The following is a 14,374-nucleotide window of genomic DNA, read 5'->3' on the forward strand; positions in this document are numbered from 1 at the left end:
GATGAGAGAAACTATCAGTATGAGTCTTTCTTGTTGGTGAAAGGTGAGTGAAGCATTAGCCAAAGTATTAAGTTTTGAATTTTTGTGTATTTTCTGAGTGTGTGATGATGATAGTCACGGATGGAGCTGTGTATTAGAGATATGCTAATCAAAGATGCATCAGATGTGTCAAATTATTGCAAGGGAAAATGCATTTCCTTTTTTTTTTTTTAGGTATATCCGTGTTTGTGCTCGATATGCCATGTGTTTTAAACACACACTGTCAACCTTTAAAATTGTATTTTCGTTTTAAATGACACTTTATTGGATCAATATCATGGTGCTTAGAGTCCCTGCTGTTTAGACATTCGATTGATCAGTGTGAATGACTGACAGACAGACCAGAGAGGCAGTAGGGAGAGAAAATGATTTGTTTTTTCTCAGAAAGATAATAGTTCAGAATTAGTGAGTGAGTTGGATTCAAGTGAAACAACCACAGCAAGAAGTGTTCTTTAGAGAAAATGAAGTCAAATCAAGAAATATTTATCCCCGTACAGCCATTGTAGAAGTCTTCTTCTGCATTTTTGTTAATCTCCATCCCGACAAGGAATTATTAAATCAGGTTTTCCCCTTTTTTTTAGCCTTTTGGACCACAGTCTGATAACTGGTTGGATGAGAAAACACATACATTTTGTCTTAAACACTCAAATTTTCTTTAAAAAAAACACATTTTCATTCACTAATTTATCAGGAAACATTTTTCGCTTGCTGTTATACATCCCACTATAGTACGCACCGTATTTACGTCTTTCAAACACTTTGTTTTTTGGGTAAAGTTCGAGATGTGTGTACATTAAAGCAGCATTAGTTACATTTTTAGCAGCAGTGACATATTAACACCTTATAAAGTTGCTAATACTAATGTGTTCGACATCCAGCAGATCAGATATTCACTGTCTTTTAGCTCTGTTTTGGTCTCCACCAACCCCAGAATAAGCTGCTAAATGCTCCGCTATATTCACTAGCTCGTTGCTAACTTTATTAGTCTGCTGTTTGGTGCTGGGCAGGTAGCGTACGGGGAGTTTACGCCTCGTTTCCACATCGTTTTGTGTCCGTATAGCATACAGATTACGCCCCCCTGGTGTTCAACGCAAGAAAAAGCATTTCTTTACGGAAGTTTCACAGGAAGTTAGCGTGGCACAGAGTGTCTGTCCGTCATCTGCCGCAAAAGTAAAATTTTTTCATGGAGATCATAGAGGTTCCCCATAGGAATGAATGAACATCTGGTTGATTCGCATAAGTACGCAGAGCTACAAGCTAAAACACACGACGGCTAACGGCCGGAAACAAGTTTTAATGAGGGTGGAGTTTGCGGGCTAGAAAAACCAAAACAATGAGCTAAAAGAGACAAAAAGATGAGGTGAATATATAGCGTTGGATGATAATTGTTCCCGTTCACATTACACAGATCCAATTTGAATATGAAAAAAAAAGCTAAGTGCAATTGAAAACTACATTTTAAGGATATTGAAAGTTAATGTTCAAGTTCGGTAGCTGTAATTCTATCAGACATTGAAAGTGGTATCCACCTCCTTTCTGTTTGCATAAGTGTAGTTAGCTTATACTTTACTGTGTAGTGTGACACATTAACTACTGACTCTAAACACTTTCTCACTAGTTAAAAAGTAAATAATACTGGAGTTTGTTAGGTGATCCAGCTATCCAGAATAATTCCAGTAATGTTGTTACTGTATGGGTTTTTTTAGTTAAAGTGCCTTATTTATTTCAGTGTATTAATAACACAGGATCAGGACTTCCACAATGGCTGTACACACTATATCTCTATATCAGAACCAATGCAGGAAAGCACATGATGCTCTGTTAACGGCCAACGCTACAGTGGCTTCATTTAAAAACCGGTTCATCATCATCATCGTTCATCACCAGGTGCTTTACAGGCTAAGCTACTAGTTCAGAGTTCAGAACTCGACACAGATACCTCACGTTACCCCCCCCCTCCTCCACCGTCAGCTATAAGCTACCCCCCGCAGGTTCCTCCGCAGCTGCTTCAATGTGAATCAAGGTTTAGACAGTCGAGAGTGAAAGTAACTGTAGAGCTGATTTATTCAGAGGAGACTGGCGGCAAACTGTGATGAGGCTGTAAAAGACGGCTCGCTGGCTGATCTGGGACAACAGAAACGTCAGTGTCCTCTAAAAAAGGGAAATTCCTTCTCGAACTTGAGCCAATAAATATTAAGTTTGAACATAAAGGGAAATTCCACTTCAAAAAGAAAGAATATATCATTCATAAGCTCCTGCTTCCACTTATAAAAATATGTCCCCCTCATCCTGGTGGAATACTAACACAACCCGTCAGTGTTGGTTTCAGATTGAACGTCTGTGAGAATTAAAGTTTTGTGGTGGAATGTCTCTTTAATTGTACGGCAGCACAGCTGTCCCAGGTGTCTTTTTGCTTTAAGCATTTTGTAAAGGCATCATTAGTCAGTGTGATGTAGCTTCCCGTCATCTGTTTGAGTTATTTTACACCAAAATATCTAAATATACTACCCCACTAAGGGTTAGAGAACATGTTTCTTTTTTTAATTTTCTTTTAAATCTGCCAAGCAGAAGCCTTTCTGAAGTGAATCTCTGGGTTCATTTAAGACAACGTGCTGTTCTGAGATTATTTCAGGATTTTTAAAGCATTTCAGTTTTGCTGCCTTCGTGGTCGTCTCACGAAGTCGTACTTTGGAGTTCTGAAGCGGCAAATTGATGTGAAATGAAACGAGTAGTTTATTAAGTGTCATTTTGGAGCCAAAAAAAATCTGAAAGGAAAAAGAAATGAAAACCATAAGAGAATTAAAATGAGACCGAAAACAAAAACACACATCCATGATGAGAAAAGTTTTATCGTGTTTCTTATTTTTCAGATCTTTTCATTTCATTTTGCTTTCAGTTTTTGAACCCTAAATTGGCTCCGTACCTTTTCTTCTACAAAAAGTGTTTTTAAAGTGTTTATTCTTATTATAATCAACTTGAAATGCATAATAAGTCAAATTTATCATGAAATAGAAACACAGTAAACACCCGTTTTTTTTTTGTTTTTTTTTCCATAAATGACATAGAAAGCATTTGTTCTTCCAGTTGGATTCAGCACTGTGTCAGGCTACTCATGTGCACTTTGTTTCTGACAGTATTGAGGTCAGCATGTTGTGTCTTTTTGCTGGTTAAAATGCAGTTTCTGCCTTCAGCCCTCTGTTGCCTTGCTGTACTGTTAGTGGTGTACTGTTTAGTTTAAAAGGGACGAGCTTCCATCTTCACTGGAACAAAGCGGCCGATGTGTCAGATCCCTGGTGTTGACTATATCTTGATGACATTTGTCTTTCTCCTGCCAAATCTAACTTCCTCTGGCGATATCCGCCCGTCCCTTTACACAGACAGTACAGTAAATATTAGTCTCACTGTTTGGATTGGCACACTGGGCTGTTAGTATGACAGAATTAGGCTGCACGTTGATGAACATGCTAATGATCTGATCTGAGATCTGCTGTGTGAACAAAGAGAAAGCGTGGTGTCAGTGTGGTTTCAGTCAGTTAACGCCTCAGGACTGAACGTCGCCGTTTGTTGGTCTCTTAACCTTCGTCAATGTTGTGAATACACAAGATAACGGTTGAAGAGTTGTAATTCCAAAATGCTGTTTTTATTTTAATTTAGGTGAAAAAATCATCCATTCATTCAACATAAAATGTAGATGTTCCAGTCTTAATGTCCCCCTTTAAATCAGCCCATGACTGTAAATAAATACTACTTAAAAGAAATGGTTCAAACATTTTATCAGTCATGTAAAAAAAATAAGTTTTTTAAAACCTTCTGAGTGGTTTCCATTTCATTTTGGCAATAAACGATTTAATAATTCTCTATAGGATGATGAATATCAAACCTCAGCAGGACGTTTGTTGTATCACTCTGAATTGATTTTGATCCCCTCGTTCTTTTCTATTTCAAGATTTAGTGCCTTTTTTGGACGGTAGACTGTTCTGTAATCGCTATGTAGAGAATCTACATATGCCTTTTGTTACTTTTTCATCTGTTGGATAAACCTTATTTGTTATTTTTAAGGTGTGTTTTTATTGATATTCTATTTACAAGGGAATAAAAAGTGATCTGAGTCCATGCAGCGTGTCTTGGTTTGTTTTTGGTTTGTTTCTCAGCCTCACCTAACTGGAACCTACCACCTGACCAGGTAAGTATAGGGGGGAGCTAAACTGAGCAAGCATCCAAATTCACACACAATAATGAACAGACCATTAATACAAGATCTTTAAGTTACTGCTGGCATCTCAATCTATCTAGGGGCACTCACACATACCAATGAGACCACCAACCATTGTAGAATATCATTTCCTGCAGAACCATCTCACCTTACATGTTATCAGAGCCCAGCCGCTCCCTGCTAAGAGGACATAATGAGGCAAACCTGTTGGCACTTTCCTTGATTGAGCTGCTGAGCAGTTGATCAACAAACCTGGCTGGACAACAAAATCCTATGAACCCACAAAACAAACTAAACAAGTTTGACATGGTATCAATTAAACTGAAATATTGGACTGAAATAAACAACTAAGCAGACACAAAACACTTTGTGGAACAGGGCCCAGTGAAAAGGGAGAAAAGCAACCTTTTCACACTCACCAAGGTACAATGAAAAACTAAAATAACCAAACGGCATTAAAGAGGACCTATTATGCTCCTTTTCAGGTTCATACTTGTATGTTGGGTTTCTACAAGAACATGTTTTACATGCTGTAATGTTAAAAAAACACTGAAACGCTGTGTTTGAACCCCCCCCGAACCAAACTCTTCGGATTCTGCTCCAGCTCCGCTCTAACTAGCTTTATTTGAGGGAGTTCCAAACTAGCCACTAGGCAGGTGTTATGCAAATATGTTACTTGGTGACATCACCACGTTACGGAAAAAAACTTCAAGCGAGGCATTTCAAGGCCTATGGAAAGGAGGATGGGTCACGGGCGGACATGGCTCTTGGGGTATGGGGTATAACACATGCGCAGTGTAACTGAAGCTGCGGTCGTGCATTGCGATTTGCTCAATTTCGGCGAGTGCAGGCCAGATTTTACTGCGCATGTGTTATAGCCCCAAAGATGAGGCATTTCAGGAGCAGTGTTTCTGTGGGGGAGAGTAACTCCCTTTGTTGTGGACTTTGTAACTTTGCAGACCTTTTACATGCAAAAAACACTATACAACACATTAAAAGGAAAAAGCACAAAATCATAATAGGTCCTCTTTAACATCAGTTACCACTTACCTTTAGAGCTGCTATTATTTGTCAGTTTTTGGTAAAAGTAAAACTCATAACACTACGAGCTGCATCAGTCTCCCACAGCTCTGCAGTGGTCAGTTCATTATTTCTGCTAAAAGATAAATGTATGGAAGATCAGAGTAATGGTATATTATTTACAGTAGTAGCTGTCTCTGTGTTACCATGACTACAGACCACCGGAGCTTAGCTTACCAGAGCTGAAGACTTTCTCCTGTACCATGTTAAAATAACTAACTAACAGGTGGGATGATTACAAATGCTGTGAATAATTAATATTGTCATCTGTCAACTCAAATAAAGTTTGACTGTGAAACAGAAATGTGTTGTGTTGCTTACAAGTCACTATTTACTACCTGTACTCTGCTACATGCATGACATCAAATATATATAATATATAAATATCATCTGTTTAAACAGTGTAATTACATAAAGCCTTTGTGAATGAACATGTTATATTTAGATGATGGGAGTACATGAAGACGGTTCTGCTGGTTCTTGCAGACTAACTGTAGGGAGCTACTTTGCTCAAGTTAGGTTGAGGAGGAGAGACAGTGACGCGCTGTGGGCCGGGGTCAGCTACTGAAGGTTCTCTCTGGTTCGACCAGGAAACCCTTACGTGACTTGCATTCCCTAATGACGTCAAGATACAAGGAAAAAAGCGAATTTTTTTTCTGCACCCATTTCCGGACAAACGGAGGAGGAGAAAAAGAGAGAGGATGGTCTTTTATGATACTATGGTGGCCTGTAGACACACTGGGGACAGATATTGATGTTTAAAAGACATGGAAAAGTGCATTTTGCATAATAGGTGACCGTTAACCGTTTAATCAGTTTGGTAAAAAAAAAAAAAAGAACAAAATACTCTTTTAATCTTCCTTTTTTTATTTTTTCTTACCAGATTACTGTTCAGATGATAAAAAAAAAGAAAATTATAAATGTATTATAATACATGTTTATTCTTTGGATTGCAGCATAGAATTACATCAAACAATTAAATTAATCAAAACCCAAACTTGTGCTCAGATTTGTCTTTTTATAAGTCTTAATATGCGCATATATACACATACATACATACATAGATAGAACAACCACTCCAACTGTGCACTCACACATACAAATGACACATCAAGGCAAACCCGTGCCACAGAATCAACAGTAGCAAACAAACAATTGATAATGATTGGTTAGGATGATATAGTAATACTGTTGACCGGGCCGAGGCCGCGGTATTTAAACCCATGTCCGATTATTCAAACAGCTGAATGTGTGAAAGGTTACAGGGCCTGCATGGAGGGGCTTTTCTATTAAAACTCCCTGCATCAGCAAGCACCAAGCCCTCTCCTTAAGCTCCTATTAGCCTTCCATTATTACACAGCTCACTTAAATATGGCTGCTGGTACCGAGGACATTTTTAATGCAACATTGCGTTGATACCAACTGCCTTTAAAATGCACCAAGAAGAGAAGTTGTATCTGAACGTTTTCCTGGAACCCGGCTGTTGTAATAATCGTTCCTTACCAAAAAATAAAACCCCTGCAACAAGGCTGCATTTCGTCACCCGACAGCCACGTATTGCTCGTTTGTGTGGTTTATTCTATAATAATTGAGAACACACAGAAAGTGATCTGGCTGTGAAGCAGGTTACGACTGTCAGCTACTAAAAGGCCTCAGGGAAGAAGTTGGCAGAACACTCTGGACAGGCGAGAGAGAGAGAGAGAGAGAGAGAGGTAGTAAAAAAGGTGAACACTCACTACTGAGGCAGGAAAATATGTTGTAGTGCCTGGCAAATAGAAAAATCAAGCCAACTACTTTTCTGCAGGGCAAATATTTTTAAAAGAGATCTCAGATCTGGTGGTGTAATGAGAGTAGGTAGAAGCTGTCAGGAGGGTAGCAGCGGGTTGTAAATCCACTGATTTTGATGGCGATATATATAAAATTCCCTGTGTGGAAGTCAGGCCTTTTTTTGACTGAGGTGTGACAGCGGCCACCAGGGGGCGACACCATGACCTTCCTTCCAGTGAGGCAGTAATACAGGAGTGAAAATCTTATTCCAAAATCCCTTTTGATGTCTTTAAAACCTGACAGCAGCTGAGACCAAATGACCTACCTCAGATGATAACTTTTTTTAAATAGTATATGGGTTTATGTGTTTTTTTTGGAATGATCCTGTTAAATAATAGCACAGTACATTTCAGTTTTTATAGTACAGCAGTGATGTGTTTAGTAGAGAGCTGGGATTGTTCCTGCTAGAAACCAGTCTGGCTCCAGGTTGAAGGCCACATTAAGGCAGAGAGACATGTTGCTCCAGACCGGTTATCCCACAGAGCTACACGGGAAGGTGAATGCAACAAAGATATGGGACCAAATCTATCTGAGCAAAACAGAAGCATTTACAAGAAAAGAAAACCAACAAAAATAAAATAACAAAAAAAAAAGAGAGAAACATTCTGAAGGGCTGAAGATTCATACAGATCAATATGAAGATGCTCAAATCACATCAATAGAAATAAAACAGAATGTGGTTCTTATGGTTGATACAGTCACATAAATAACACTTCTGGCTTTGCTCTAATCTCTACAGTGGCAGAGGTGAAGACCACTGAAATCAAGTTACAACATTAAATCCATTCTGAGCAAAACAGTTATTATTACAATGCTAGTTTTCTCTTTTTACAGTTCCTTATTGAAATGGCTGTTTGTGCACCAAGCAGCACATGAGCTGCACTTTTTCTATCTAATGTCAGCGTCACATTGAAGGCCTTTACACACCGGCAGCGTTATTTTTAGTGCGAATTAACATTTTTTTGTCATGAGGACTTTCGCACAGAACGCAAATATTACACGGTGAAAAAGCGACGTACATTCCTTTTGGAACGAGGTTGATTTTTCTGAGCTTTCGCACTGCGAATAAAGGCATCAACTATGGCAAGCCACGCAGTTCAAATATACGATCAATCCCATTGTGTGGACCCAGTTGAGTTGCGCCTATAGAGCGCTGCAGGATTTCAATTCAATTCAATTCAATTTATTTTTATATAGTGTCAAATCATAACAGAAGTTATCTCGAGACGCTTTATATATAGAGCAGGTCTTAGACCGTACACCATGAGTCCTAAAACCCAGAAATGAGTTAGCATTTCAGCACTTCCGGTTCCCTCTTCTGGAAGTCAATGGTTTTTTTTAATAGGTTTTTAGTTAGATGTCTGAAATAATGTCTGTGGTTAACACAAGCTGAAGAGATTTTAACGTTTTGCTCTATGATATAAAATACGTCAGTAAATATCCCACATTTTGAAGCTTTTATATGTCTTAAAAAAGGCAGTTGCTAACAAGTGGCTAAATAAAAACTACAAAATGTCATCACGCCAACACGTCTGCCTTCACAGCCTCGTTGTGTATACTCGCGTTCATGCGACCGTGGTGTAGTTTGTTTATAGCCTAAAGTTAGCTTTTTACTTCTGGCGATTGCATTCACACTTCAAAAATCATAAAAGTGGTGTTCAATTGTGGAGATTATCTTATGTAACAAAACGAGTTAGTATCATAAATGTTTGTTTGCCACAGAGTTTATTTTCTGCAGTAATCCAAAACCCAATGGATCAATCCCTTTGGCGTTTTGTCGAGGGGACCAGGGTGATGCTAATTTCCTGGTTTGCCAACAAAAATATGTCACTCTATATTTATAAGGATTATAAAACAACAACACGGAGGCTCCGTAGTCCGAACCAAGATGGTAAATTGTCATATAATACATATAATATTCACAGGCGAGTATTTTGCATTTTTGTGTTGTTTATTCGTCACACCCCCCGGGTGTGTAAAGGCCTTGAATCTGTTAAAGTAATGCATATATATGAGATTTATGGAGGAAGATGTGTGCTGGAAGAAAAAGACATGTTTCTATGGTAACCAAGTCGCTTATTACCACCATGTTACCACCATGAGCTTAGCTCTGCCAAGTAAAATAATAGCTCCCGATTTAACCACCTGTCATATTATTACTTGAAAAGGTAGTTGAGTGATGGAGTACGGCTGAAGAATATTGAATTGAAAGCAGAAAACAAATTTAAAACAATTTCAGTATAATTTAAAGAACAGGTAACTTGAGAACACTGGATTATAAAATAAGATCAGGTTGTATTTTTTCTTCCTACATATACAAGCGTTTCCAGAAATGAACTCTTCCATTTCTCCTCTGGAGACTTTTTTGTGCAAAGGAATTGAAGCGATATGAAAACAGTGTGTGTGCGGAAGATACATGGTCACATGGTTTCTGAGGCACAGTAACATAAAGGGACATCCGGAAGCCTGAAGTGATCTCAAACCCCCTATAACAGCGCCCCCGAGCTGAGACCAGGACGGGAAAGTACACCAGCCACAGAGAGACGGGAATTTTAAATTTATCAAGAGAGCAGGGAGGGTGTTGTTGCTCTAAGTCCTGACTATAATAAGTAAAGTGGCAGCTGGTGGTCATTTCCCATCTTAGCAAGAACTCGCAGACACAACTGAATCAAAGCCAGGTCCACCCAACATTCACACACACAAACAAACACACAGAATACACAAGAAAACTGGACTCTCTTCCTTCATTACCACAAAACTGTTATGAACCACATTACTATAAAAAACAGGAGTCCAACCTACGAACCACTTCACAATTAGCCAACCAATAACATACCAGACAGCCACCTACAGTAACCAACCAACCAATCAGAGGACTCCAGGGTCCCGGGCTTTAAGGCCAGATAATAAATACACAGATAATATAACTACACTATGGTGATATATTGTCTCATACTTCAACTTCAATGCAATTCCAACATTATATTTCCTCTTCAAAACAACGCAGGAGTGATTTTGTCACCCAGAATATATCCCAACCTTTACTCCCATATCACCTTCGAGGCTCACACGACAAAGTGCCTTATCTTTTGAGAAATTTTACTGCTTCATATTAAAAATATAACCAAAAGCGCCAAAGCGCTGACTTTAGTTTCTCCATCTGGGATTAAAAAACAAAAAAAGAAAATATTGAATTTCAATCTAGTATACAGTAAGAGATACAGAGTGTTAGATAAATCAACTGATCCATTTACAGGTAGATTTACAATGCTAATAGCAGCAATTTTCATGGAATCATTTGTGCAATATTTATTAAAATAAAAAAAAAAATCTATTTTCATGCGATAAATGCATGTTTACTAGCATTTAAATATAAATAGTAAATTCAGGCCTCTCGAATTAAGAAGACGTATGATAAAAAGGAAACGTATTGTATCCATAAAGATGATAGAGTTTGGACATACTGAGTGCGTTTACATGCACGGCGTATTCCAGATAATGTGTTCATATGTATGCGTCATCGCATCACAAATCTGTATAGACTCCTTAGTATACATGGATAAACTGAATCCCACTATAGAAACAGCATATAACAGCATGTTCAGGTATAGAATAAGAACTTGTAAATGAGACATGATACTAAATTAACCAAGTGATGATGAAATATTACATTTCCATCATCAAATCAACCCATCAGCACATGCCTATTGCTCACTCGGTGAGACAGCATCGCTCCAACTCAGGAGGACTCAAACCAAACACTTTACACTGACCTTAATCTAGTGTGTTAAAAGGCTACTTTGCTTTTAAATAACCCTGATGACATCATCAGGGTTACTTTCTCAAACTTTATAAAGCTCCCCCAGAGCTACAGAAGACATTATACAACTGTTTGAACAGGCCGAGTAGTACTCCTTATGAGGAGTAAACTAAACTTCATGTAGGGTTGGGCCGGACCGGTTTACCGAATTTGACCACTAGGTGTCACACTTGACTCAGCAGCCGCTTATCACTAAATGTGAATAAATGGTCCACCTTAACAGCCCACCTTAAGTGAGCCTGGGCTGTTGTTGTCGCTAGCTTGGGGGCTAACCCCCTTCACGTTAATCAGCAGGTGGCAAGCAAGACGCGGGAACTTGGCTTGGGTCTTGAGGAGTTGTAGCACCGACAGCCTAAACTGTACACACACTGCACTGCTATGTTCACAGCTATAACGGTACTGATAACTTCATACTCCTCATCAGCCGCACGCTTGCTCTCTCTCCCTCTTGTTGACTTGTCTCGTCACCCCAAAAAACACATGAACTTTCTAGTAAACCAACAACGTGTGCCCCTTCGCCCTCCCACCTCTACTGAAATTTGATCTCCTTCACGTTGCCGGTGTGATGTCACCGCCCCCCGGCTCGCTGGCCTGACAGACACTAATGGCTCTGTTAGTCCGTTTATAAACAAACATAATATTATGTAAACCACGTTGTCATATTGCTTATTACTTATGCAACACAAGCTGGATTTTGCACCGTGACTCCGTCGGCAAAGGTTGCTGATGTCAGCTACTTTTTCATTTGTTGAACGTGTCATAATGACAAATGCCGGTACAACCGGTTGGCATAAAATCAAACCGGTGTAAGCTCGTACACCGGACTGAACCGGCAAAACTGGAAATCGACCCAACTCCAACCTCATGGGTAAAAAAAATGAGTGGAGTGCCCCTTTAACTTATGGAAAAGTATTGGCAGCACATGTGTATTCAGTCTACATCCTTCACGTATTAATGTATACATAAAGTATGAAACAGTGCTGTGGTGTATTGCTAATGCTTTTCCACAAACAATAAGGTCAGTGTAAAATGTTAAAGTCCCTCTGGAATGAAATGTTCAATAAAAAGCTAATAAAAAAAAAAATCCCAAAGTCTGCCACAGACGTGCCAGGAATGTTCAATCAGTCTTTCTTGTTCAATACTTTCCCAAAACGTACAGCTCGTCCTCCCAGTTGTGTCAGTCATTTAGCAAATAAAGACTAGATTCCTTTAAAAACAGATCAAATGCATAGAAGCAAATCAATTCTCTTCTGAAGCGTGAAACACCCAGCAGAGGTTCCTTCGGCGTGTCCATCTCACTTTCTCTTCCTCAACACATACACATGCCTATTCCCACCAACTCCACCAGAGTACTACAGCGCCCCCTGGTGTCCAAATGTCAGTCACAGAGGACAACCAGCAAACCGGCTTCAAGTACAGACATCCAGATGGAAAATATACTCTACTTTAAGATCACCAACAACTACTTTCACATTACTAGTATAACCTGTTTACGCTCGTCTACCTCTCTGTCTCGCTGCACCGTGACCACAGACACGTTCTGCTAACATACAGATGCTTCTTATCCAACGTCTCCAGTGCAAAAATCGACTTTTAAAGCCTCCCAGTACAAACAGCTTGCTCCCATAGTGGCTTTGTCCAACAGGGACACAACTTTTCCTGCTTTACACATATATTCTTCAACATCGACACGACAATATGAACTCATTTTGTGCACGCAGGGCAACACTGTACAACATTTACAAACATACACACACACACACACACACACACAGACACGCCCCTCCTCGTCTTTTCCCCTCTGCAGTCCCTGAGATCACCTCACACTTAGCACAAGGCATTCTCTTAAAACTCAAACACAGCTAGCAGAAATTAAATACACCGAAAAACAAAAACAAATGCAAACCAAGCCATGGTGAAGGCACATTCTGGGAGGATCTATCTTAAAAGAAAAGGAGTCCAGGAAATGGAAGATGAGTCTCAAATAATGAGGTGTCAGTCTGGAGACGTAGAAAGTTCAGGGGAGTGGCAGCCGGAGCAGGGGATTCTGGGACATAGAGTCTCAGGACTACCGGGTAGAGACGTCATATCCAGGGATGCAAACACATTGTCACAAAGTAGGAATGGCATGGTTAAAAAAAAAAAAAAAGACTAAAAAAAAAGTGTCTAAAAATCGAATTTGATCATTTCTGCTTCCTCATTCACAAAGAACGTGAAGCACATATGATAGTAAGATGTGGAGGGAGGATAAAAATGCCAAAGAAACACTAAAGGACAATTCAATATTGTCTATTTTGACAGTATTTTCAGCTAGAAGAATGTGGTTATAAATCAGAATGGCCATACACTATCTTTTGATCTTAAATTTCTAGTAGCTGTGATTACCAGCCAGCATCCAACTGGAAAAGATGAAGACTTTTCATTCTAGAAGTGTTTCTTCTGGACTATAAAATGCCCTCCAAGTTTAAAATATATTCTCAGATGTGAACTAAGATCAAAAAAAGTGACTCCTGCCTGAAATGTGACGAGTTTGCATCCCTGTATATCAGCTCAGCAAGAATCTCTGAGGCAAATCATCCAGTCTGCAGCGTCCGATCCACGCCCCCCCCCCCCCCGGCAGAGCTCCGACACTCCTAATAACGACAAAGTCTGCACTGACTTCCATTCACTCTCGGCAGTCTTCCCATTGACCGCAATTCATTTTAGCATTATCTTCCCACATGATAAATAGTCCTTTCCACGGACCTCTATATACTCTGCATAGTCTTTCATCAACTTACTTGCATTCGTCCTGAATGGTCTCTTCATTGTCTTTATTCTACTTCATTACTTGTAGTAATGTAGTGAGTGTAGTTTCAAAGTGTAGGAGGGGAGGGCAGTAAGTCAGTTCTGATGAGTGTGAGCCTGTTGCATAGCTGGGAGGAGAGGAAGAGGAAGAGGAGGAGGAGGAGGAGGAGGAGGAAGGCTGTGGGGAGTTCATCTCTCCCATCCAGCTCCTACCCTCCCTGTCTCAACTGCTCCAGGACTTGCGGTTCTCCCCCCGGCGGGCAACGATGGCTTCTCCTCTCAAGACGGGGACGTGGGCGGGAGCGGTGAAGTCTCCCGTGCGCCGGCTGGTCCGATCGCGGCAGGACAGCCGGTCTGGGCGAACCAGCACCCCGTAACCCGGTTTACAGTGGAAATACCGATGACCTCCTACTGAACCGTCGTTTTTACCTGCAGGGAGAAAATAAAGGGTCATCACCGCTAGTCGGAAGTCATTCAGCATTTTATTATAGCCAATCATGGCTCAGCTGAACTGATCATTCAGGAAGTATCTGTGACTATTACAACACTACAGTATAGTAAGGTTATCTTTTTAAACGCTTGATGAAGTGGTTTCTCGTGTATTTGTG

At 39.9% G+C, this 14,374-nt stretch overlaps 1 protein-coding gene across 7 annotated transcripts in view; it reads right to left on the reverse strand.

Annotated features, from left to right (window-relative positions):
• Positions 1–6,255: 6,255 nt before the first annotated feature.
• Positions 6,256–14,374, reverse strand: part of kif13ba (kinesin family member 13Ba) — a 49,445-nt gene continuing 41,326 nt past the window's right edge. For all 7 annotated transcript variants that reach the window (XM_074661161.1, XM_074661167.1, XM_074661190.1 and 4 more), the window contains one exon: positions 6,256–14,195. In XM_074661161.1, the coding sequence (XP_074517262.1) occupies positions 13,990–14,195 (206 nt within the window). In that variant the 3' untranslated portion in view covers positions 6,256–13,989. The remainder of the gene's footprint in view (positions 14,196–14,374) is intronic.

Source organism: Sebastes fasciatus, chromosome 2 (genome assembly GCF_043250625.1).
Source record: "Sebastes fasciatus isolate fSebFas1 chromosome 2, fSebFas1.pri, whole genome shotgun sequence".
Taxonomy (NCBI): domain Eukaryota; kingdom Metazoa; phylum Chordata; class Actinopteri; order Perciformes; family Sebastidae; genus Sebastes; species Sebastes fasciatus.